At 36.7% G+C, this 24,526-nt stretch overlaps 1 protein-coding gene across 1 annotated transcript in view; it reads left to right on the top strand.

Annotated features, from left to right (window-relative positions):
• The first annotated feature begins 16,166 nt into the window (after nucleotides 1-16,166).
• The window catches only part of MACC1 (MET transcriptional regulator MACC1), a 31,505-nt gene continuing 23,145 nt past the window's right edge, over nucleotides 16,167-24,526 (top strand). The window contains exon 1 of the mRNA XM_068674149.1: nucleotides 16,167-16,471. Coding sequence (XP_068530250.1) covers nucleotides 16,469-16,471 — 3 coding nt within the window. The 5' untranslated portion in view covers nucleotides 16,167-16,468. The remainder of the gene's footprint in view (nucleotides 16,472-24,526) is intronic.

Here is a 24,526-nt window from a genome sequence, read left to right as displayed (position 1 = left end):
CTACGTCATTTGCAAAACCCACGGATCATTTCCATTTAATGGGAGCTGGGTACCATGGCAACAGAGACTCTCTTCTTGTCATCATTGGCTCCTGAAGCTGCTGAAGTTACTTCAGTGAGCCAGTGCTGCTGCAAGGCCTCAGAAAACACTGATTTGCCTAAGGCTATGTCACGACTTGTGTTGAAATCTTGTTGTGTGCCTACTGTACTCACTGTGCTTGGTAAAGAATGATATTAGAGGGGAGCTACTGACAAATTAAGCTTGACACGATACTGATGACAAGAACCAACCTTCAAGTATTTGTAAGAACTGTGCATTGTTCCCTTAAACCCAACGGATTTCATAGGGTCCTTGTGTCTTTCTAAAAAGGAAAAATACTTTTTTAACTGTATTGCTATTAACAATTACATGCAAAGTGTGTTTTCAAGGGAGGGCTCCATAATAAGCATTTTGTTGATGCATATCATTCAACTAAAGTTATCAAATGGCTCTACAACGCCTCTCTGCATCTTTCATCCCATTAAAAATTCCAGAGTTGATTTCTTTTAGCCCTCTCTCCAATCCCTTCAGCTGTATCAGCATGGTATTCTTTGTACAAACCAACCCTGACCTGTTGCTGTTGTATATTACAGAGCCAAGCCTGGCTCTATAAATTCTCTTCACAGGCTTGGCCATATCTTTGTTTCAAATACTCTTTCAGAGTTTATGGGGTCCTTCATTTTTCATAGATCATAAAGGTAGAATGTACTGTTGTGATCACCTGTTTTGCCCTCCCAGGTAAAACACCCCACACAATTTCTATGAAAATAATTGCACTTGAACCATTAAACTTTGCTTATGATGGAGGATCTGCCCCAGGCCTGTCTAGTATCTCTGTAGGCTTCCCATCTAAGCATGCCAGGGAAATATTTTGATATAATATTTTCTGCACTTTCTGGACTCATGTCTGTTGGCACACTTTCTAATAGAATCACAACAGTAAAGATTTGCATAGCAAATTGCATGATTTAGCCAAGGTGGCAGGGTGCCAGGCCCATTGAGTACACTAAAGGTCATCACATACAAATGATTGTAGTGTGCAGAATCTCTCTGCTGTTTTTTTTTTTAAATTTTCTGGTACAGGAGGAGAAGCTGCAAGGCAAAAACGTGTCTCATTTACATCTGCTTGTTTTACTTCAAGTCTAGTTGGAATTTTCTCAGCATAATAATTTATCAGCAATCCAGAATATAATTTTGAAAAAAAATTGTATGTAACTAACACAAAGCTTAATTATGGTTTGAAAATTCTAAAAGTTTTTAGAAAATGTTTTATAAACTTCTATTTCATTTCTTTTTCTTGTAAATAATATTTAATTCTATATGTAATGATAAGCAAAATATCTTAATTTAAAGTGAGTTAATTGTTTGACCTATAAGTAAATATGCTTGCCTTTCTGTTTGTATTATCCTGCTATAATAAGGCTCTATGAAAATGCACATTTTTCTGGTGACTGAGTACACTGTGTTTCCAGATTTATATTTCATAAGGAACGATTTGCTGTTTCCATAGGAAAAAAAAGCTGGCAAAAGAATATGCTCTGGAATAGAATTATTCCACTATCAAACTGATGTGAGTTTCCAACTGTTTTGTGTGTGCATGTGGAATAGAGCCCTGTTATAGCAGCTTTTTTATTGCAAAGCTTTTAAAATATGACTCATTGGCGCTTTGTCAGTGGAAACATTTGTAAAATAAGTTAGAGCATTTTCTTTTAAAGATGTCTAGTGACCCTGATTTCAAATGTTTATATACGGCTCACATTCAATAACCTCAAGATTCCAATCATCTGAAAGCAAGTTTCTGTAGTTTAAAATCACATCATCACATTTTTGTTTGTTTGTTTGTTTGTTTGTTTTTTGTTTAACATCCCCTATGACCTCTGTTACAAAATTAGAGAATTTTATAATAATTCATGTCACTGTAGAAATAGAGTTTTAAGTATTTTTTTATTATTATTATTTTAAAATACTGGACATCAGAAAAACATGTAAATGCACAATTCCAATAAATAACAACCTTTAAAATTTAACATACATCTAAAAACATTTATCCCCCAGAGGTTAAAGTAATAATAATAATAAAAAAGTATCAGTACCACTGTGAATTCAATGACCTATGACCAACTGGGATAAGATCTTTAGAGAAACAGTAACAAAAATAAACAGGTCACAATATTGAGAAAGTTCTTAAGGTATACATGAATCACCATGTGTGATGAAACAACCATTAATTTTGTTAAGAAACACACCAGCAATATCTAAAAATCAAAACTCAAAACCTAAATCTCTATTAATTCCCGAATTTATAGAACAATGGAAGATTTTCTACTTTATTTTAATTGGACTACTGCTTTTCTTTTTGGTAAACAATGACTAAGTAAAGGATAGTTTAGCAAAATCAGAAGGGGATTGAAAGGAAAAGGAAGAAAAGTATATCTGTCATACTTTCAAATTTTCTATTTAGACCAAAAAATCTGGAACATTGATTTTTCACTGTGGTCCTGGTAATGGCATGAAGAAAGAACAGTTCATTTATGCTTTTGTTTGTTTGTTTGTTTTTATTGGAAATCTATTTAGTCCCATGATTTGGTAAAGTAATGTTTTACCTCTAAAAAATTATTTGGTTAAACAAACGAAAATATTCTGCTGAAAGTATGATTTGGCAGTTTACATCTTTATCTCGGATTCATCTGTATATTTTTGCTGATGTTTAGAGTCACAAAGACTTCTGGTAATGTTGCTTTTTCACATGAAAACAAATCTGAAACATTTGGCAGGACATCTCCAAAAGTAAATAAGTAATAAAAAGTAAATAAATAAGTAAAAAAGTAAGGTTGTTTCTTTTTCTAGACTTAGCAATTTTCCTGGTTTACTGCTTAATAAATAAATTAATAAATAAATACAAATAATTGAGGGTAAATTGCAATTAAAGCAAGGCTAACTGTGAAAGTTTGGCCTATGTCATTTGGGAACATTATGTGAGGTACTGAGGTAAAGGTGGATCATGTAGGTTAGACTCTACAGCACTCTTGCAAAATCTATGTGTGATTTCAGGAAGATACTTTAAAAAAAGAAAACAAAAGCTTTTAGTTAAAACCTCTGATTAGTTACTTTTTTATTGGAAGAACTTTTAAAGTATTTTTCATCAAGTTCCCAAAATTCTGGGGAAAGAAAGTATTCACAGAAAACGTCTAACCTTTTATTTCTGCTTTCTTCCTTCTCCCTCCTGCCCCCTCCCCCCCCCCCCCCACCTGACATTCTATTTTAACAAACTGGTTATAACTAGTCTTCTTAACACCAAGAAAAGAGAATTTTGTGGATAAATAGGAACCTAACTTTCTAACTTTCTTTTCTTCATTCTCCTGTACTTTAGATTACTATTACTTCAGATTACTGTATAAAGAATAGTTAATCATAAACTCAAAATGAGCTAAACAGTTTGGTGTTTACAATTTGTTAAATTATTTAAATTTATTAAAATAGGTGTCACAATTTTTAAGGTGTTCTACAAATTTAAAAACCTGTTAGTGATTGAGCGAAATAGTGGGAAAGTGTATATATATATATATATATATATGTATGTATGTATATATATACACATGTATATATATATATTTAAGAATAAAATTAAACATATTTTAAATTGTTATTTAAACAAAAAGAAAATCACAAAAATTGAACATCTTATTTGTGTAGTGATGGACTACATTTATAATCATGTGAAACAAGAATTGGTGTTTGATTCCAGGAAAAATATCTGAGATATTTCATCAGAGACCACTAAAGCCTTTACTTCTGTATAATGATGGAAGATGAAACAATTCCTTTGCTTACTGTAATTTGAAGATTTTCAGGGGTTCAATTTTGATGTCTGTGACCATGCACTTCATTTATGTGGTCATAGAGCTTTTAATTGTAAATTATTTCTGATTAGAAATAATCAGAAGAAGCATTTACTGTGCTTGGATCCTCTAATCAGGAAAAGAAGTTTGAAGCATTAAAACTATTACTTTTCAAACAATCAAAAAGAATTTCAGTGATCTGAAGTTTTCAGTATTCACAGGAAAAAGAAGGAAAAAGGAAAATGGTAAAAAAAATCTGAATGGTGTTCACCATCTTGCAAAACCAAGACTTTCACCATGAGATCATTGTACTAACTAAGCTGAAGACATGCCTGCCTCTCAGAAGCTAAACACAACTTTATTCAACTGCTTTCTGAAAACAGATGTGATTCTGGAACCTTACAGCAACTGGAAAAGGATCAAAACAAACGCACAATTCCAGTTACTCAAAATGAGATAACAGAAATCATGGCTCTTCAAATTGTGAGAGGTATTTTTGCAATGGTTTCTTGTAAACAGTATCCAGTTGTGGTTGATGAAACAGCTAACTTCCCGAACAAAAAGCAATTGACTTTGTTCAAGCCTTCATGGGTAATGACAGAAGGTTCATATAGAATCCACAACATTACTCAGTGAGAAGAAGTAGTCATAATGGTAAAGACACAATATTTAATCAGTCCTAAGGCTCAAAAACTGTCATGGAAACCTTTGTGAGGATGCCAATACTATGGAAAACTTCGTACCATACCTAGAAAAAAGAAGGCAGGAGCACCATTTGCTCCTTGCAATGGCCATGCTGGGAGTTTGGCGTGAATTGAGGATGAGAAATACTTCTATTGTACCTGATATCCCTGTAATTGTTTACCAAATCCTCAAGTTTAATTTAAGTGATACAAATGAGATGTTATTCTTCAGGCCACATATAGACATATTGATGACATCATAAGGAATTTGACCAAAAGTATTACATATGTGTAGGGAAGCACTGTTTTTAATTTCTGTGCTGACTAGAAAATGTTGCAATAGAAAAACTGGGAGAGTTGTAGAGAAATAATTTAAAATGATTGATTGAAAATGATTGCAAAGAATTATGATTTTTAAAAACCCCAGTCTTTCACACTAAGTATATGGAAAAGTTCCAAACAGGGTAGATTTACTTTCCAATGCAAGTTGCAGCAAAGGAAGGAAAATCTTACTTCTGTCCACTCAAATTGCTGAAATCTGGAAATAAGATATCAAGCAAAGATTAACACTTTGCAATTTAAGTGGTGGAATGGGACTGCAGTAAGAGGTTTTTCATAGTACAGAAATAGTTTTTTCAGACTATATATGCAACGAGGAATACTCACCTGATACATTATGCTAGAAGAGCTCTAGCTACAGAATTCTTGGCAGGGAAGCAAGGATAAAAATCTATGAGGAGTGTAATTTCTGAACTGCCACAGGAATTTTGTCAGGAATGATTTACCCAGGGTTATACTCTAGGACAAATCCACAAAAAAAAAAAAAAAAAAAAAAAAAAAGTGAAGTGAGAAATTTTTGAAGGTACCTGAGATTCCAAGGATGAGGAAAGTTCCAAAGAAAACATGGCTGACAAAAGTACACAGTCAAATTCAACAAATTATTTTATGATTTTTTTGGGGGACTCAAATTCATTTACCAATGTCCAGCACTCCATCTTTGAACAAAAGAAGCATCAATTACATAAGATCTAGAATCTTACAACAATGTAAACCTTAATAGAAACATTAGAAACATCCAACATACTTTGAATTAATGATTCTAATTGCAACTCTGATTGACTGATTTTAAAACTTTATCAATATGTTTCCTTTCAAGATTCATTTGACTCAAAGTGTGAGAAAGATTCTGGATGATGGAAAGGGGGATGCAAGGCTGAGATCTGAGTGAAAGGGCCTGGAATGGAAGCAACACTGTTTCAACCAGAGTCCTTGAAGATGTCCTTCCATATGTGGCAATTATTATCAAACACCTGTCTTCTCCTCAGCTTTAGCACTCACCCAGCATCACCCAGCATACTTCCCTACCTGTAACCTAATGCTCCAGTTGCAGCTGGTCAGCAAATAAGGAGCATTAAAGGAACCAAGGTGAAAGTATTGCAGATCCAGTGCATGAGATGCAGCTCAAGCTACATGGAGACAGAAGACAGAAGTCATGAGTATAAGCCTCCCTCTCAGTGAGTGAGACTTGGCAGGTCATATCTGTTACAAGACAGTGTCAGCTCACAAGGAGATTTCTCAAGTCAGATCAGAAATATATATATATTTGTTTAACCCCCCAAAAACAAATACTCTCTGTTTTCAAAAGCAGTCAAAGCAAATAACAATGGGCTTGGTGGCACTGATAATAAATGATGTTCATGGGAGTATTTAAGTACTCTCTTCATCTTAATGAGCTGTGGCTTTGATCCACAGTTTAACAATCATGACTGAACTTGCATATGATTTTACATGTTTATGAGGAAAAAAAAATGATGACTTACAGCTTGTGGATGTTGCTGAAGATTTCATTTCAAGACACTCATCAGGAAGATCACTGTTTGGACTTTATTCAGATTCATAAGTTGTTCTTCTTCCTCATTTTTAAAAGATTTATACCTTAATGGATAGTATTTTACTATGACTAAATTTGTCCACTATTAATAAAGTGAGATAATGACCTCCTATTCCAAAAAGTGTTCCTTTATATAGAAATGCAGTCCAAAATGCAAAAATGTGAAAGCAAATATATGGGTTTTTATATGGGAAAATATTTATGAGCATTTTAATTATTTATTTTGCATTTGTATTACTGTAGTCTAGAAATTTTACTGAAATGTGCCAGCATCACTGCCCAATTATGGATGTTTCTGAACATCTGAACATGGCCTTCAGCAAGAAAGGCTTGCAAAGGGAATCCTTGTGAATTCTGTGTGATCCAAACTGTTATTTGAAACCATCTTATTTCACAGACATTAACTGTTGTATGTGTGTTTACTGAAATGCAACTATTCTTTTGTTACATTTGAGATAGATTTATGTCATTTTTTATTTGTTGCTCATACTTGAAAAAAAAAAAAATGAGAGAAGCATTAACCTAGCATTGGAAGATGCTAGGTTAAGTGATTGCTGATTGTGTTGTTTTGCTGGAAAATGTTTCCTGAAACCACCCATGTCATGTAATGAAGTCTAAGGCAGATAATTGTTTGATCTTATCTTGCTCCAGTAGCTGTCAACAAAGATAAATCATTATATTAAAAATGAAGACAACAGAGCAAACCTTGCAAGATTTCTGAGGGAGCACTCCCTTGAGCCAGTCAGCACCAAAAATGTTCATTGTACTGCAGAACCTGCCTTCCACAAGTCCCATAAAAGACTTGCATGTGGGCTTCCAAACCCAGCAAACAGGAACAAAAATGCTCCTATTTCCAGAGCTCTCAGTTATCAGGGACCTCGTACAACAAAGAAATATTCCATATTTAACAACTTTGGTGACAGACATTGGAATTGGATCCTCAGAAGGTGCAAAATGGAATTACTCCCTTTACTTCAGTGGAGTTGCTCTGATTAATAGCAGCTGAAGATCTGGCTTATTTTTTTATATATATATTTTTTATTCATATATTTTTTTAATAGCTGTATACTCAGCTTGTGCTGTACTTAAATTATACTATTTATTACACCTTGCATATTTTCTGAGCTAGCAATTTTTATTTTTTTTTTTTGCCAGAGTCTCTGAAAGCCCTAAAAGAGAAAACTTAAAGAGAAACGTGATTTTGACAGAGAATGAGGTCAGAATACTATCTTCTTGTACTACTGTTATTGCTTATTAACAGCCTCAGTCCTCAAAATGATGGAATGTAGTGGTACCGCTGCCTCATACGCTGGGAAGAAGTGCCTGAGGTGCTGGCCGTGGGTGGAGGACTTCCGTACCAGCATGCAGCACTCAGGTAATGCAGCCAATAATTAGAGCCATTATTGTCATCGGGGCAATTGGCGGTATTACTAAGAGGATTTCTTTCAAGTTCAATGGGCCTAGAGGTGTCAATTGCTATTCCCAGAGCTGGCCAGTTCTGGGAGTGGCTCTTTTGTGGAAATACTCTTCAGTTCTGGCCCTATTGCTCCCAAGGCATTCAGAAATGATCTTCCCTTTTGTTAGGCAACATTAAAGGCCTTCTAGGAAGGTCTCAGGGCCATCATGTGTGCTTCAGATTAGCCATGTGAAAACATTTCAGCTGCAGAGGAGTGTTAGTGCAGTGGTAGACGTCTAAGTACCTGGTGCTGTGACTGTACAGAGCTGACACAGTAGCAACCCCAAGGGTGTGCTACTGCCTTCTGCTCATGCAGGTTTTGCAGTTCTTTCACACAGCAGGGTGACAACTGGAAACCACCTGCAGATCTGCCAGGCTGCTTTTGAATTATTCTGTAGATGCAGCATTTGAGTAATGGCTGAACAAAGGTCTGCACAGCTCTTAACTGCCTGTGTAGCACTTGGGAATTAAAGTCAGGTCCTGCTTTCCCCTGTGATGATAATGCCAGGCCTTTTCCAAAAAGAGTGGGATCAGCCTGTATTATGAGGAAGCATGATACACTCATAGTGAACCGGAAATTTCTTGTTATAGAAAACCAGATTTCAGTTCCAGAAATAGTGTTTTGCAGATCCAGTGGGTGTTCACAGAGCTTTTGGAAAAATACACTGCAGTTATTAAAAGGTGAGGCAGTATTAGCAGGCTGATGATGTTGTCTGGTTCATGTTAGTTGCATGTGTGGCTATGAGATACATAATCCAAAGCTTAGATTCCAGCTCAGGGAAAAAACATGTACATATGCAATGCAAATATGATAATACCATTCATAAATAACAGAACACCAAAAAACACAATTAAATATGTATCTGAACTGCATCAGCAACAGCAAGATTAGCTGATCTTTTGCTGACTTAGAAATTTAATCAACTTCTGAGTGGTTATATAGTTGAATAGTTTCTTTCTCAATGGTGTTTTCTTTGCTTTGTTATAAGATTTTTCCCTTTCCTGCTGTACCAAGCAGTGAGAAACCATATGCCTTTTTCTAGGTAATAAGTCCAGAGAATGTGAGAGCTCAGATCCACAGTTCTGTATCTCAAGTGTGGAACAAAGGTATAGTAGAATTTATCTGATCAGAGTTGCTATTAAAATAAAATAAAATAAAATAAAATAAAATAAAATAAAATAAAATAAAATAAAATAAAATAAAATAAAATAAAAATTTATGTTAGTTTTCAAGCATAAAGTATGCCTAGTATGTCTATGCTAGTTTTGCACATAAATTGTTTTTCATGCCACAGACACCATATAAGCCATGAGTCCTATTTCTAATTGAATGCAACATTCGAAAGGAAATCTTTACACTTCTTAGTCTGAAATACCAATGCAGTAGATATAAGTAATGAATTCTTAAGGTATTAGGCACTGGGTGTGACAGGTCAAACATGTAATAGACCTAGACTATTGCAGCAATATGCTGTCATCTGGTTTATTGTAATTGACTGCATTTCAAAGAAACATCACTCTAAGCAACAACATGATCTGATTAAGGATCTTGGGTGACTAGTCCCTTCTTGCAGCTCCACTTACAGCTTTGATGCTGACTTGTTGTTTTGCTACTTTTTAGGGTTAGAAAATTAGTTACATTTGAGTTTATCATTAAATACAGACTATAAAGCTTATATTAAGCTAATATTAAGCTTAAAATGGGAGAAATGTTTTTTACTAAACTGGGGAAATGTTCTCTTCTAAAAGAATCCTCACTTTACAATGAAGAAAACATTGAATTTGTGCCCCTAAATTTTCAGGGTTTATTAGCTCCCATATTAGTGGAGATATGATCTGTGATAAAGGAATAAATATTTAGTTTATAGGTAAATTATGCTGTAATGTCCTGGTAACTTAAATCTGATTTTCAGAAAAACCTGCTTTCCATCTAGGCACTAAACAAAGGTTTGACTTTCAAAAGCATCTGGTATCTTATGACTGCCAGTGAGGCACCTGTGGCCAGATTTTCAAGTTCATAACAGTGCAGTTGTTGAAAAACTGGTCCATGTTGACAAACTATATGGTCAAAGCCAGGCACATACTACTTAATTCAGTAGACTTGCTTGGGATCTACAGTGAGATTAGATTCTAATTCTTCTTGTTTATGTTGTATAATTGCACTTAAATACCTCCTCTCCCTCCCCCCTACATGACTAACAAAAAGGAAAATAAAAATTAATTCCTATGAGGAAGTGGAGCTTATGGAGCTATTTTATTTTATTTTTTTTTAATTTGTTTTGAACTGGATTTTTCACTATTAAAAAGGGACAAGCCTTGAAACCTTTCTACAATTTGTGCTTTCATAGCAGTCCCTCTCTCATTGTTCTGTGTGATCCTCTGATGTCTAATTACACAGTAGTCTTTTCTCCACCAAGTTTCTTAACTATCACTTTTTACATGGCTGAATCTTTTCATAAAACTTGCAGGATCCTATCAAATCTGAGATTTCTGTCCCTGCATTGAATTGAATTGAGCTGAAATGGTTATGGATTCACAAAACAGTGGCAAAGATGGACAGTCATAGACAGAATTAGGCACCGTACAACATGATTGTATGTGCCTTTTTTCCTAAGGAAATCAGGCTAAAACCACCAACAACAAAAATGCTATGCAGTTCTCTAGTAACCAGTTATTTAGTACAGCAGAGTACAGTGTGTTTATCATTTCTAAAAATATATGAAAATATTCTGAAATGGAAGAGTTTTTCTTGCTTCACCATTTATTACTCATGACATGAATTCCTTGGCCTGGACTCTGTTATTTTGCTTTTCCATTCCAGTGTGCAGAACTTTTCTTTACTGTCATGTAGAACATTTTCATTGGTGACATGCAATGTTAGTGAAATGATCCATATTAATTAGTCCAGGGGATTTAATGAGAAACTAGGAGAAAAAGAGACATCTCTTAACCTGAAAGTTGTTATTCTTTTCCCAGTCTACCTCTACAGGAATAAGTCTTATGTGGCCCTGTCATCTACTACTGTTTCTGCCTTGGTTTTGGAGGCATTACTGCAAGCACTTCTCTACAATGGGTCTCCCTAAAACACAACTTGGGCCACAGGAGCACAATTAATAAGCCTGTGCCTTATTGACTGAGTTAGTAGGCTTGCATACTAAAGCCAAATTTGTTTTCCTTTCCTTGAGGTCACCTGGCACCTTTTCTCTGTGGGAATGGAGTGAATCTTCCCTGCAGAGAGCAGCAGATTCTGCTGTGGATGAAAGAGGTTTACTAGTGACAGAGTGCAAATGGTATAAACACACACACAAAAAAAGTTTGTTTAAGGAACTGACTTTGCATAATGTAATCTAGCAACTAACCAAACTAAACAAATTTAGTTTCAGAAAGGAAATGTTTCCATGTCACAAAAGATACTTTGTGGGTCCTTCCCTAGGGCTCAAGTTTCAACACACTTCTATTTCAGGATAGAAAGAGATTTTTCTTTACCGCTGTCAGAGACCTTCCTCCAAGTTCCTTTTGGCAAATATATGCTCCCCATTCAGGAAAGCTCTTGCTCTGGTATTTCTCAGTTCCAATTTTCCAGTTACCTCTTTGCATTAATATTTTGTTTAGATGATTCTCTTTAAAGTTTTCGTTTCACTAGAAAACAAACAAGCAAACAAATAAAACCACACCTCTTTTAAAATAATGTAATAATAAAATCATTACATTTCATTAATAAAAGGCCATGGCATACTTATTCTTTCACTAAGATTAGTACTAGAGAAAAAACAATGATTTCTTGATTTCCCTCCAGTTGTTGATATATGTAAAACAGAGAAACTGTATTTTCACCTAGACTTCGTGATTTATTTATTTATTTATTTATAAACAAATTAAGTTATTCTTCAGCTCACAATGCATCTCTTTTTTTTTTTTTCCCCAGAGTACAAGCAGATATAATAAACATAGATATATCTTTTGCTGCTCAATATATTTTCCTTCCTAACTTCTATGCTGTGCAGTGTTGTTTCAGTTTGACCCATTACCTTCAGCCATTTCAGTATACATTTCTGCTGTGAACTCCAGCTGTTTGGCTGTTGTTTCTCATACAGTAATGATGCCATCAATTCTATGTTATTTAAAACACAATGAAACAGATTTTTCTTTTAAACAAGTCTTCACTTTGACTGAAGTCTAAAAGATGTCCTGCTCAGAGCTGTCCACGCTTTGAGAGCTGTCTTTCTGAGGCTTAACATTGCACAAGACTGTATCCTGCCCTTCAGAAATCAGGTAAAGACTTTCTCATTGCTTTGGGTCACTGTTTATCAAGAAAGGTGGTTTTGCCTGCTTGGGTGGAGTATTCATTAGTGTTTGTATAGCCTGCATTGTATTAGACACTTTTGTTAGTGTAAGTAATGTCCCTTAGGAATGTGATTTTTGGCAATGTTTGATACTGGCAACAGCCCTAACATGGACGCAGAGCTGGCAGCATCAGTGCTTTTGCTGGTATAGATTATACTCAGGGTTCTGGAATCACTAAAGCTAGCCCAAACTGCTTCTGCCAGTATAGCTATGCTATCAAACATTTTCTAGCATAGACCTGGCAGAAAACCAGTTCTTACCCCCACACATTGGTTATTAAATATTCTTTCACTGGGAGTTAGTCACACTCAAACTGTTACCCCATATGTAAACATCTTTGGCCAGGATAATCTCTGTCATGAATGCTTTTCTGCCACTGATGGGAGGAGAAAAAAAGTCTGTATTTGATCACGTGTGAGTAGCTTATTTATACACAGAATGGCCTGACATTTTCCTATTATTATTATTATTATTATTATTATTATTATTAAAATTTAAACACTCATACATGTGTACAGATAATGTTGTAGTGGCCACAGCTAGTTTTCATGAAATTCATCATGCAGGTAACTGTCATGTAGTTTGGGATTTATAATGCCTTTTTTCTAGTGGCACAACGAACGCGAGCTTCATATTTACTTTCTCATGAGCTTTAGAAACAACTGAAACAAATAGGATGAGAACAATATGTAATGTACGTTGAAACCCTGGTGTTCGTCATTCTTCTAATAAGAACTGCAGCAAAACTGAGATCAGTCCAAAAAAAAAAAAAGATAGTCTGCTTTCTGCCCAGCTATCCAGTATTTTGAAAACAAAATTTGTTTACAGACAGAACTGAACACTTTAACCCTGTAATCATTGCTGGGCTTAGCCATCAAAATATGCAATTATTTAAACAAACAAACAAATAGGAAAAATCAGTGAGATGGAAAGCATATACTGTAATCAAATAAGAAGTGAAGACGTGGCTGCCGCATCCCATATACGTTATGTTACATCAAGCCAGAACACAACTGTTTACATTTCCAAGCTTTCCAGGATCCTGCCACCACTACCAGTAAGGTTGCAAAAAGCCAAAGGATGTGGTTTGGTGGCAATCACACACGTCTAAAGGGAAGTAAGTATCCCATGATGTTGCTTGTGCCCCAGAGTTGGCAGCCTAAGCTGCTGCTGAACAGTTCTTCTGCCCTTGCTACACTAGTCAATGTTTTCACATCAACTGACCCATCATGTTCAACTTTCATGTGGGGCTTCCTATGCCTCAAATATATTCCTATACTTTCCTATACCATGCATTCTCAGCTTCCTAACTTTCCATCTCAAAATTAACATAATAAGCCCCACTTCTTTCCCAAAATATTCTTTCAAATTCCATTGATTTCAGTGACAAAAACATATATGAGAAGTGGATTGAGCTTAGCAAACAAACACACAAACAAACAATAAAGTGAGAAATATATTGCCAAATGAGCCTGTGAACATCTGCTATTGCTTTTGTCTCTGTGTACAGCATGTGGGTTCCCTCTCTACGCAAACAGTGTGGTTAATTAAACACACAAAATTGCTTACTAACTGTCCACATAATACTTAGCATTCCTAAAACCTAACAGTCTAAATGTGTTTTGTGGAAGACTTTGCTATGAAAATGAGTCAAGCTGTGGAAGACTACAGTGTCTCATCAAATATGTTCAAAGAAAAGTTGCAGCAGGTTACTATGGTCTGAAAAAGGAAGCAGATGGGTAAGATCTTTTTCTGGAGAGGTAATAGGGTTGCAATGTTGTTTTTTAAACACCTACCTTAGATGCCTTTAAGGTAAACTCAATTATGTAACATGACAGAAGTAGAAGACTTTAATAAAAATGTGAGAACTGATCATTGGTCACCCTTGCACATAATACCCAGATAAACTCTGGTAATACTCAAGCCCTATTCTGAAGCCCAGAGGTGAACTGGAATTCAGTAGGTGCATTATGTGGGTCAGCAGGATCCCACAAAGCTACAGGTACAGATATCCTCTATAGTAATTTCCTAGCTGAGAATCATATTAGATTGACTAAGGTTTGATTCACTCTTATGAAAAGAGAAGCTAAAAATAATCAGCCTAAACTTAACTCTTCCATTTAAGGTAAAATACCATTAATGTTTTTTTTAAAATGATCTTTGAATCAAAAGAATGGATTGTCAAAAACATCTGGCTCTAAAAATGTTTCTACTAGGAACCAAAATTTCTTCTTTTAGCTAATAGTTTACCCAGAGAAATGAAGTCAGGTATTTTAGCTAAGTAGAAATTGTAAAGAACAATCTAAAATAATAGAAAAAGTTTAGAAATTTAGAGTTTAAGATACCAATATCTTCATTTCTAATTAAATGATATTAGTATAAAATGAGCTTCAACTGATTTGGGTGTGCCATTCTCATCAGTATTAGAGATACATGATAGACAGTTCCTACACACACACAAACGTGTGTATATATATATATATATATAACAAAAATTTAATATTTGCTTTCTCAACAGCTCCAAGTAAGACACCAAGCATCCCTGGAAATGTTTCCCATATCCTTCTTGTGTCTAATGGAAATTTATCTGAGCTACATATTCTATTTCCAGACCTTGAGTTTCTAAACTAGATCTGTATATCTTTACAGAAGCAGCAGAAATAAAAATCAATTAAGTCTTATGTAATAGTTTTAGTACAAAGTGAATATCCTTGCTGTGTTGATCAGTAGTACTGCTCTGACCTCCTGCCTCTAAGAGGACAACTGAGCGCTCTCAACAGCATATCTAGTCAATTAGAGCAGTTAGAGATGGGGCATCTCTTTTTTTCACCTCTATCACAGTCAACACCTCAGTTTGTTGTATGAAATAGAAGAGGTTCCCACCTTAAAACCCCCCAAAATCAGGTAGGAAAAGCTGTTTTCTCGATTAAGGGGTGGGGGAGAAAGTGCTGCATTCTCTGAAGGAATTGAAATGTTGTAGGTTCTGAAATGGCTTGACCCTTTAGTAGAAATGATGTCGGCACCCTTCCTGATAATACTTTTCCCCTTCATTTTTCCCAGATGAAACTGTTTGCTGAGTTTGACCCCACTTTGCTACAATGTTCCTCACTGAACAAAACCACACATGTTGGCAAATAATAATGTGTTTGTTGGAAATTGCCCTCCAGTACTGACATCTTCTCCTCAATAAAGAAAAAAAAAAAAAAGGATTTTGCTTTTCTCCACCTTTTTTTATCCTGTTGGCTTACACTTCAGCTTTTTGGAGGCAGGCTTAGAAAGTATATACTTATCAAAGGAGAGCTTCAGCTGTGAATCTTAAATGCCACAAAAACACTGCTAGCAAATAAAAACAGGATAGGAAAATCATCTCTTCTCCAATTCCCCCGTGACAACCCTACTTCAAAGGTCATTTATCTTATCTCTCTGTGGCTATGATCTTTGTCCCTCTAATCCTACAAAACGCTGAAATGAATATTGCAACACCTGCAAATGTTTAGGAAAACTTACTGTTTCTTCAAGGTCACAGAGCCTAAAAGGAAATATTTATCCCTGAATGTCTCTGCCTCACCTCAAAGGTAGATATCTTCTCAGGCCATTGCCACCCCTTGTTCATTTGCTTCCTCACACCCATTTGTCTGATTACCTTACATGCAGAGAGATGCCCAAACCGGTCCTACAGGTTCATGCGATTTTGGTCACTGCGTTCATTGCCTGTAAATCTAATTATTTCTAGCCTCAAATTTTATCAGAAAGCCATCCTATGTCCCCCTCCCAGGGTGTTCCACAGACCTTTAATGTGACATGAAAGTACAAAACCTTAACCATTTTCTAATGTCTTATAAGGAACGCACATTTCCTTTTTCTTTTCCATGTGTACCTATCTCTCCTCCCCAAGGCGAAACTCCCACACCACCTCTCCAGGTTTCAGGTGTAATCATAAACTAGCTGAAGGCAATTATGGGTAATGTAGTTCCTTCACTCGCTGCTATGTGTTTGCACAAGTGGTGTCAGGTACCTGCTAGACTGCAAATTCCAGCAGGCGCTGCTCAGCACCCCTGAGACAGGCACACGCCAGGTGTGCTCTCAGCAGCTAACCAAGCCCTCAGCACGCTAGAATTTTTCAAAGCTGGAGCAAAAAATAGGTGCTCATTCAACAGTGCTGATGTCCTGAGCCACGGCTTAATTTGGATCTAGGAGAAGGCTTGTTGTTTCCAGAATGGTGAGTTTGCTTTTCATTTTTTCTTTCAATATTTCTTTTTGTTATTGCTTCTGTTTAAAATACTTTGGAGGGTCTGAAAGACTGCAGTAGTTATTAACCTGGTACTAATGCTGCAGTCTGTTGCCTTGTTTCTGGACATAGCTAGTGTCAGGTACCTCTGGAGAAGGTGCAGAACCTGTGTACGTTTTGTGTTGTGTGATATTGTACCCTAGGATGGTCTGGGATGTTTGGAGGAGGGCACCGTACTGGCTAAGTGCTGGTCATTGCCTTTCCTGGGAGCATAAAAAATGGTGAACCTCTTACAACTTTAAATCAACTGATTTTAAGCTGGTCTTCTGTGTCTTTCTTCTTTTGTGAAATAAGACACGGCTGGTGGGTGGGTGTGCATGTGTAGTGCTTTTATTTACTAATTTATTTTGCTGTTGCCATTCAGTTCTGTTTTTCTTTAAGCATTATATGAACTGAAGTATTACTGTTAATGTATGCAGAAGTTGGACTGGCCCCTAGCTTTGTGAGTTAGAGATCTGGAACATGCAAAAGGGTACTGAACACCACATCACCATCCTCTCTGTTAACAAGGCAGCAATTAGAAATCAGAAAAATAGAGTTTAAATAGCACATATACTCCTGACCTTTAACATATGCGTACTATATTAAAAGGATCATTGAAAGGTAATATCTCTAGGCTAAATGTAGTCAAATGCTGACAGACCTTGAACAAACTCTATTTATGGCTAAAAAATGACAAGTAGAACTGGCTAGTCTGTTTAAAAAGAAAAATACTCCCCCCTCTCCCCTCCATAATAAACAAACCCAACAATACATTTAAATGAAAGACAAGGGAGAAACAGTTCTTGTTCTCTTCCCACCTGCTGTTGCTACTCCCCTAATAACACCTCTGCATTGATATAGATTTCTTTTTTAAGGGAGACTGCTCAAAATCTTAAGAACTTGAGAATAATTTCTGGCTGCCTTCACTATGAAATGGCAATAGGTATCCTCCTAAGTAAGGGAGGGAAGGGATCATTATTACCGGGTAGATCTTGGAGAGGCACATTACCACATTGGCAACACTGTCCCTAGCCTAAAACCATGTATTTGACAGAGGTTAACGTGAAACACCCCAATGCAGAACTTACACATTGAAATTAGTTGCACCGTGTCTGTGTTGGTGGGTGATATACAAGGGGCTTTACAGCACAAGTGCAAGCTGGGTATTGTCTTCCTGGAAGCCATAAAATAGTGTTTACCTTGGGTATGTTAAAAACAAGGAATATCTATAGTCATATCCACTAAACTATTTATTGCAACGATATCCTCTGGGAATGTGTTTAACAAGCTAATTATATGTTGCAGTAGAAGGCTTATTGAGTATTAACATGTTTGGTTTAAAATGTTCCTCTTCCTGCCTCTCTCTCTCCCCCCTCCCATCTCCTCCTGCCTCTGCACATTCTCCCCACCCCCTTACAAGAATGGTCAATTGGGTTCAATTGGACTCTTTGCTGTTATTCAGCTTCCTTTTAATTCTTGATAATAGTGACTTTCAACTTGTGGCCAAAGAATATCTGTTTGGTGGACTGTATCTGAAGGGTTTCTATGAAGGTATCCTGTGGAAGGAAAAATTTTGAAATTCACTATGTCTCAAGTCAGATGCCTTTGCTTTCTCTTTTCCACAGAAGATAAACTCAAACTTCTTAAGAAACCACTCATGTTCATGCTGTGGTAAACTTTGTCATGAGTCCCTGCAAGGGAAGTTCACTCTTGAACAAAAACGAATGCAAAATAAGTGGATGAAACACCAAAACACATACAGTGGAGGAATATAAGTCGTGCTAATGTAAAAGCCAAAAGTCTGAATTCAAAGAACTGATCAGTCAACCCAATCTGATCGTCACTGAAGGATCTCCTGTATGAATAACTGAGCTCTCTGGCAATGGCAGCTGAGGTATGCCAGACTTCTGCACCACAAATTCTATTTGGTGTACTTGAATGAAAAACAAAACAAAACAAAAAAATATATATAGAATAAGCATAACTCTGCCTGGAACTGTAGGAAAAGAGAGAGGCTCTTCTAAGTTACCTCCCAGATCCCATGATGGGAAATGGAATGTGGTTGGAGAGGCAAAAAGGAGCTATGTCAACAATATCCCTTTCCTGATATTTCCATGCTCTGCTGCTACCACAATAAGCTTACTCTAATTTGACCTTACATCTTTATAATTTCTACTTCTTGTGTGCAAGCCTTCTCCACTCATGCCTTACTCTCTTTCTTGAATTCTTTTCAGCCCTTCTTCTTCTACTCTGTATTATCAGTAGACAGTTATCTCGGAAACTGAACTCCAGAGTAAAGTTGAGGCCATGTACTAATATAAAACATATATACGTTGGTTTTGTAATATTTTCCCATATTTTCATCTGTTTCTAAGTATAACCCAGTATCTTATCTGCTTTCTTGGTATCTCTGGACTTCAAGAAATCGTCCTTATTAAACGGTCCAGGATCATGCTTAAACTTTTCCTAAGAAACTACAGTTAGTTCAAAACTCAATCTACATGAATAATTTTAAATGGCTCCTCCAAAAATGCCTCCTTATGTTCTTATATGCAGCAAGATTAATCTCACATTATCCAGTTTATTTAGATTTCTGGTAGTTATTTATATTCTGTCGTAGCATTAGTAACTGAAGTAAATTCATTTACTTATTTATTGTGAGCAAATGCTTTTACTTCACTTTTCACGGACCTTACCTTCCCACTCTCAAGAACTTTATTTAAAGTGCCTGCTATGTGAGCATAGGTACTGATGTACCTGCGAAGGAGTGTTAGCAAAGTTGAATGAGGGTTTTGAACTACTAAAAACTTCAGCAAATTGAAACAAAGTCTTATAGCTTGCAACAAGTGATGTTTTGGATTCTTGGTAATGGGGAAGAAAGGCTTTTAGATTTGGATGTGTAGAGAGGAGTCCCTTTCCTGCATGAATGACCTTCACTGTTTGAGACAGTCTGCTCAGGAGGAAGCCAGCTGATAACGTGGTTGAAAGTTGCGTTATGTAGCTTTGGGTGCTGCCTCCCTCCTACTTTGTGGGTGACTGAAGGATGGATTGCACTGGAAACCCAGTGAATATTCTGGCAGCCTAGAAGAGGCTCTTCTAAACCTTATGCTCTTGTGATATGTACTTACAAAAGACTCTGGATGACAGTTATTGGAACCCTAAATGTAAACAGTTGAATCATCCATTTTCTTTAGCTTGCTCAATGGGAAGAAGACCTCTTTAAGTTATCAGAGGAGCTCTGTGAATCCAAGTATTTAATAATCTTTGTATTCCTCTTTACAACATACCTGTGAGATGGGGAACTGCCATTTTACTTTCGGTAAAGTCTTGCTTTACATTTAAGTTGCTCTAATGGCTACCTGCTGTTGAATGGCATAGTCCCACTTCTTGCACCTTGCCATTACTTCCCATAGACCAGCACAGGTGAACACTGACTCATCAGTGCCTGGGCCAGCTCACTCTAAGACCAGATAAGTACCAGTGTTGATGCAAAGGAGGAGTAGGACTGCTGTTTTCTGGAGCAGCCAGACAGATGGCATCCCCAAGAGCAGGCTTAGCCTTAATCACAGTGCTGGATGAACTTGTCTCTTGCCTAATGTATTTAAAAACTTGGGGGATTTGACACTAGCTCTTATCCCAAGCTTGTTCTGAATGAATTCTCTAATGTTTCTCTTTCTCTGGAAGCATATAATACTTATCTGTTTTAAGTGGGAGCTCACAATTTTGTAACTTAATTCTAAAATATTGGTTCTTACTTTAATTTGCATTGACCTCTAGTTAAAAAGTAATGGTATTAATTCAGTTTGCACATTAATTTCTAGTCCAAACTGCCAACAAAATTGCTTGTCTATTGTGCCAGTCCTCTTGCCATCACAACAAAGCAAAAAACTCCTTGCCTATTGGCTGTATCACAGAGCATTCAAGTAATGACTTGATGAGTTGTTGGAGTTCCCACCTGAACTTAGGTCTGTCAAGAACAAAAATATCACCAGTAGACTCAAAGCTTTTGACCTATTGCTGGAAGATCCTACACCTTATTTCAATCCTATAACCTAATTGGGATCAAACCTTGGGTATGTATTTACAAGGAAAAGAAACTGTATTTCTACATACGGTAAGCTGCGTAATTAAAAGGAAATGACTGCCTGAAATAACTAGGGGGAGGGGTGAGGCAGCTGGCAAGACTTTTAGGTGATTTGTTTTTATTCATAGGTGATCTCATGCAATAGCAACTCTGAGCCCTGGGGTAAAGCCTGCAATTCAATGATCATCTTTTTGAATTCCCTCACTTTGATCCACTAGCCCTAATTTAACAGATCCTCTCTAAAGGTGGGGGATGCGATACAGCAAGGAAACAAGAACTCTCAGTTTATTCATAGTACTGTCCTAATTTCTGCAGCATAAATTGTCACCTGTTGCTCCGTGTGAAATTATAGTGCCATGAAACTGAGTAATAGCTGTTTGTTCTTCTGCTCAGTGCGTGCATGCGTGCTTCCCTCTCTTTGTTGTTGTTGGCTTTCCATTTGAAATTTGGTCTGTTTAATTTGCTTCCCGTAAACTGTATACAACTATCAAGTGAAATGAGCAATGTGACAAATACATTTGTAAAAATGCATTAGCTTTCCAAGGCAACATCTAACAATTACCAGCAGAAGCAGCTGAGAACTGAGGGTGGGAGTGTGGAACAGCTAAGCACAACCCAAAACAAATCCCTTGGCTTTCCATGCCTATGACAAACTACAAGCTGGCAAGGGGAGAAGCTGCCCAGTCCTTCAGCTAGATGGTACATAGGCCATGGATTACACTAATTGAACAAGCCCCAGTGTTAAACTCCATATAGCTATATGGACTGTGGGAGAAGCCAGCTTGGCTTTCCCAGTAGGATAACAGCTTATTTATTTATTTATTTATTTATTTATTGGTGTGCTCAGAAGCATCTGAGGGGGCTGCATGAATCTAATTGTAAATTGTAATCAACCTAACATATGATCATAATTTCTTTATCTGATCCATGGAGAACAAAAGGTGCATACAGTGGCTCCTGCGTTACCTGTGCTCTGGCAGGCAACAAGGCACTTACTGCTCTGCCAGCTGGATCCCTCCCACAGTGACTTGCTAGGCTTGTACCATCAGGTGTCTACCAATGTGGCTGCTGAGCAGAGAAGTGCTGCTAATCCGGAAAATATGTAAGAGTCCTTTGCACCTTGGAATTCCCCAGTGTGTTCTTAACAGTCGTGATTGTACACCAGTCACAAAACACACAGTCAGGAGGTACTGTGTACACTATTGGTGTGCTCCCCAGAAAACTTTTTTTTTTTTTTTTTCCTTGAGAGCCTTCTTGCCTTCATGTTGTGTATTGTACAAGAAACATAAGGGCAATTTACTTGAAGGCTGAGCTTTAAGTGTGTGTTTTGTTTGTTTGTTTGTTTTTGTTTTTTAAAGTGATAACATTTCAGACTTCTAAGTCTGGCTACTGGTCAGTTGTTTTACCAGATAAATGAAAACATGGAAGAGAGGAAAAAAAAAACAATGGTGTGTGTGTATTTATCTACACATATAAGTAATTTTCTGCCAACTGTTATATGTAACTACCATTTACTTGTATGCAGTTTTGATAGGTGACTTCTCTTCATAGCTGAAAAGTGAGGCCAAACCTAGCCATGCCAAAAGCTCTCAGGAGGTGTTACGAATACTTGCATTGTTCTTAAGTTAATTGTGTTCTCAGGGTGTGAATGCTTTGGGATAGAGAAGGACTCTTGTGGTATTTATGCAGTGACTGTTAAAGCCCTGATCATAGTGGCAGTTTTTTTTCCCAAGGCACCCAAACATCCTGTGCTCTGTCACTGGTTTCCTGTGTGGTCTGGGACAACTTGTTTGGAGACAGATTTTTTAAGGGGCTTAGTGCTTGTTTACGCAGTTCTTACGGTAGGAGTGGAAGACACAGGAATGTGGCTATCAATCTATTTGTGTTTTAGTTTTACATCTGTATACTGGTCTATCTCCATTTCCCCCATCCCTATCCTTGCCCTTTCTTGGCTTGTGTATTAAACAATCAGCTCCTTGTGACCAGGATGTGCTTGCTATGTATTTGTACAAAGCTTAGCAGAGGGATGCTGTTGCAGTTAGGCCTGCCAAAATATAAATGAAAAAGTAGAACAAAACCGTAGTTTGAATCCCACAATAATGTAAACATCAGCTCAGGGTCTCAAGATTGGATGTGTCTAATAATTTCAATTCAATAAAAATGTATTTAGCTTGGCACAATAATAGCTAGGTGAAAGTCTGTGGCCTTGATTCTGCATAGGGAGAAGTAAAGATACTTGTTTTGTTCTTTTGGCTTTGAAATCCTTGAATAAATCAAATCTAGACATTCTGAAATAAAAGTGGCAGCTGCCAGCTTTTGAACTTCTATGCCTGTTGCCCTCAAATCTATGTCTCAAGCCCCATTCCTCTTGGGACAGATAAGTCTGGGAGGCTGAACTGCCTACACCTTTCTTGGGTGGCAAATTGACCCTCTCCTAACAAGGAGAAAGCGGAGCAAAAGCTCACTTGCTTTCCCTCCAGGCAAATCTCTGTATGGATTACACTTAAAGCTCACTTAAAGCTGTTTTTTTTTTTTAAAAAAAAAAAAAAAATTAATCTCTAATAAATATTAAGACAAAAGTATTTGTGTGGACATTAGTGATTCAGCATACTGAATGATGATGACAGCCATTGAGCTAGCTTTGTAAAAACTTGCTAAAATCAGTAGTGTGAGGTGAATTTAATGATCTCACCTAAATAACGTAATCAGACAACTTTGAAACAGAACAAACTGTTCAGTTACGTTTGTCAAGGCAGTTTGGGCATATAGTCATGGTGTGAAGCTGAGCACAATCTGCTGTTGTTCTGCAAATCATAACTTGCAGCTAACTCAACAAATGTCTTCTTGTGTTGTTACTGATGAACTACTGACTGATACTTCTTTTTTTGGTGGGTGTGGATGGCTACACAACAGCTAGTAGAAAAACACTACAGTATATAAAGTTTTTTTTTATACCACAATTAATTCAGATTTTGAGCAAAATTTTGCACATTTCTGCTTATTCAGACTAAGTTACTATACAAATAAAACCCTAGGCTGAGATGTTAGTAGCTGACCTAAACCAAGCTAATGCCTAGGCAACATTTGGGCAATGCACCTCTGCAAATACTTGTGTAATTACAGTTTAGATGAAGCTGTGGAAGCAGTCTCTATCTCCTTGGAGTTTTATTTTCATACCTTCTACTCTTCTTGCTCTCTGTAATAGACTGCTCTCAGCTGGAGAATCCTATGTTCTGCAAATTTCTGCTTTGCATCATCAATGACTTGAAACACAGAAGGATTACCATAAGAAGGAGACTGAAAATCTCATGTGATAAATTGCACAATCAGGATTACTTGCATCTGTGGCAAAGAGATGTGACAGGAGTCTCCTGTAACAACAGCCAAGGAAAAAAACTTCTTAAGCAAAGTAAATTGCCATCACACAGCAAGGTGTGTTTGGTTTGAAGTTGATAAATTAAATGTTCAAGTGATATCTGCATGTTTTGACACTTGTATGCTTTAATCAAGGAACCCCTGACAGTAATGATAAGGATACATGTATAATGATAGAAGTGAATTGTTTGATATGAAGTATTTCAGCTGCATTGTACATGTGTTCTGTATGTTTGTTTCTATAGAAAAGGTATAAAGTATGAGATTTCATTTAAAAAAGTGTAATTTCACATATATGAATCCACAGTATTCCACATAACACATTTTGAACTCTTATTATTTGGAGCAGTAGGAGCAGGTTAAGGGGGCAAAACTCCAGAGTTTCTACAATGAGGTGAGATGGGTAGGGAAATGTTTGATCATCAAAGGCAGCAACTTCACAGAAAGGCTGTGAAGTCTTCCTTCTACAAGTGGAGCAAGGACAGTAAGCTTAAAGATGATTTAAAAAAAAAAAAAAAAAAAAAAAACATTTCTTTAGGGGTGGC

Source organism: Anas acuta, chromosome 2 (genome assembly GCF_963932015.1).
Source record: "Anas acuta chromosome 2, bAnaAcu1.1, whole genome shotgun sequence".
Taxonomy (NCBI): domain Eukaryota; kingdom Metazoa; phylum Chordata; class Aves; order Anseriformes; family Anatidae; genus Anas; species Anas acuta.
The sequence above is the reverse complement of the archived record's forward strand: the minus strand, read 5'-3'. Positions and strand labels throughout refer to the sequence as shown.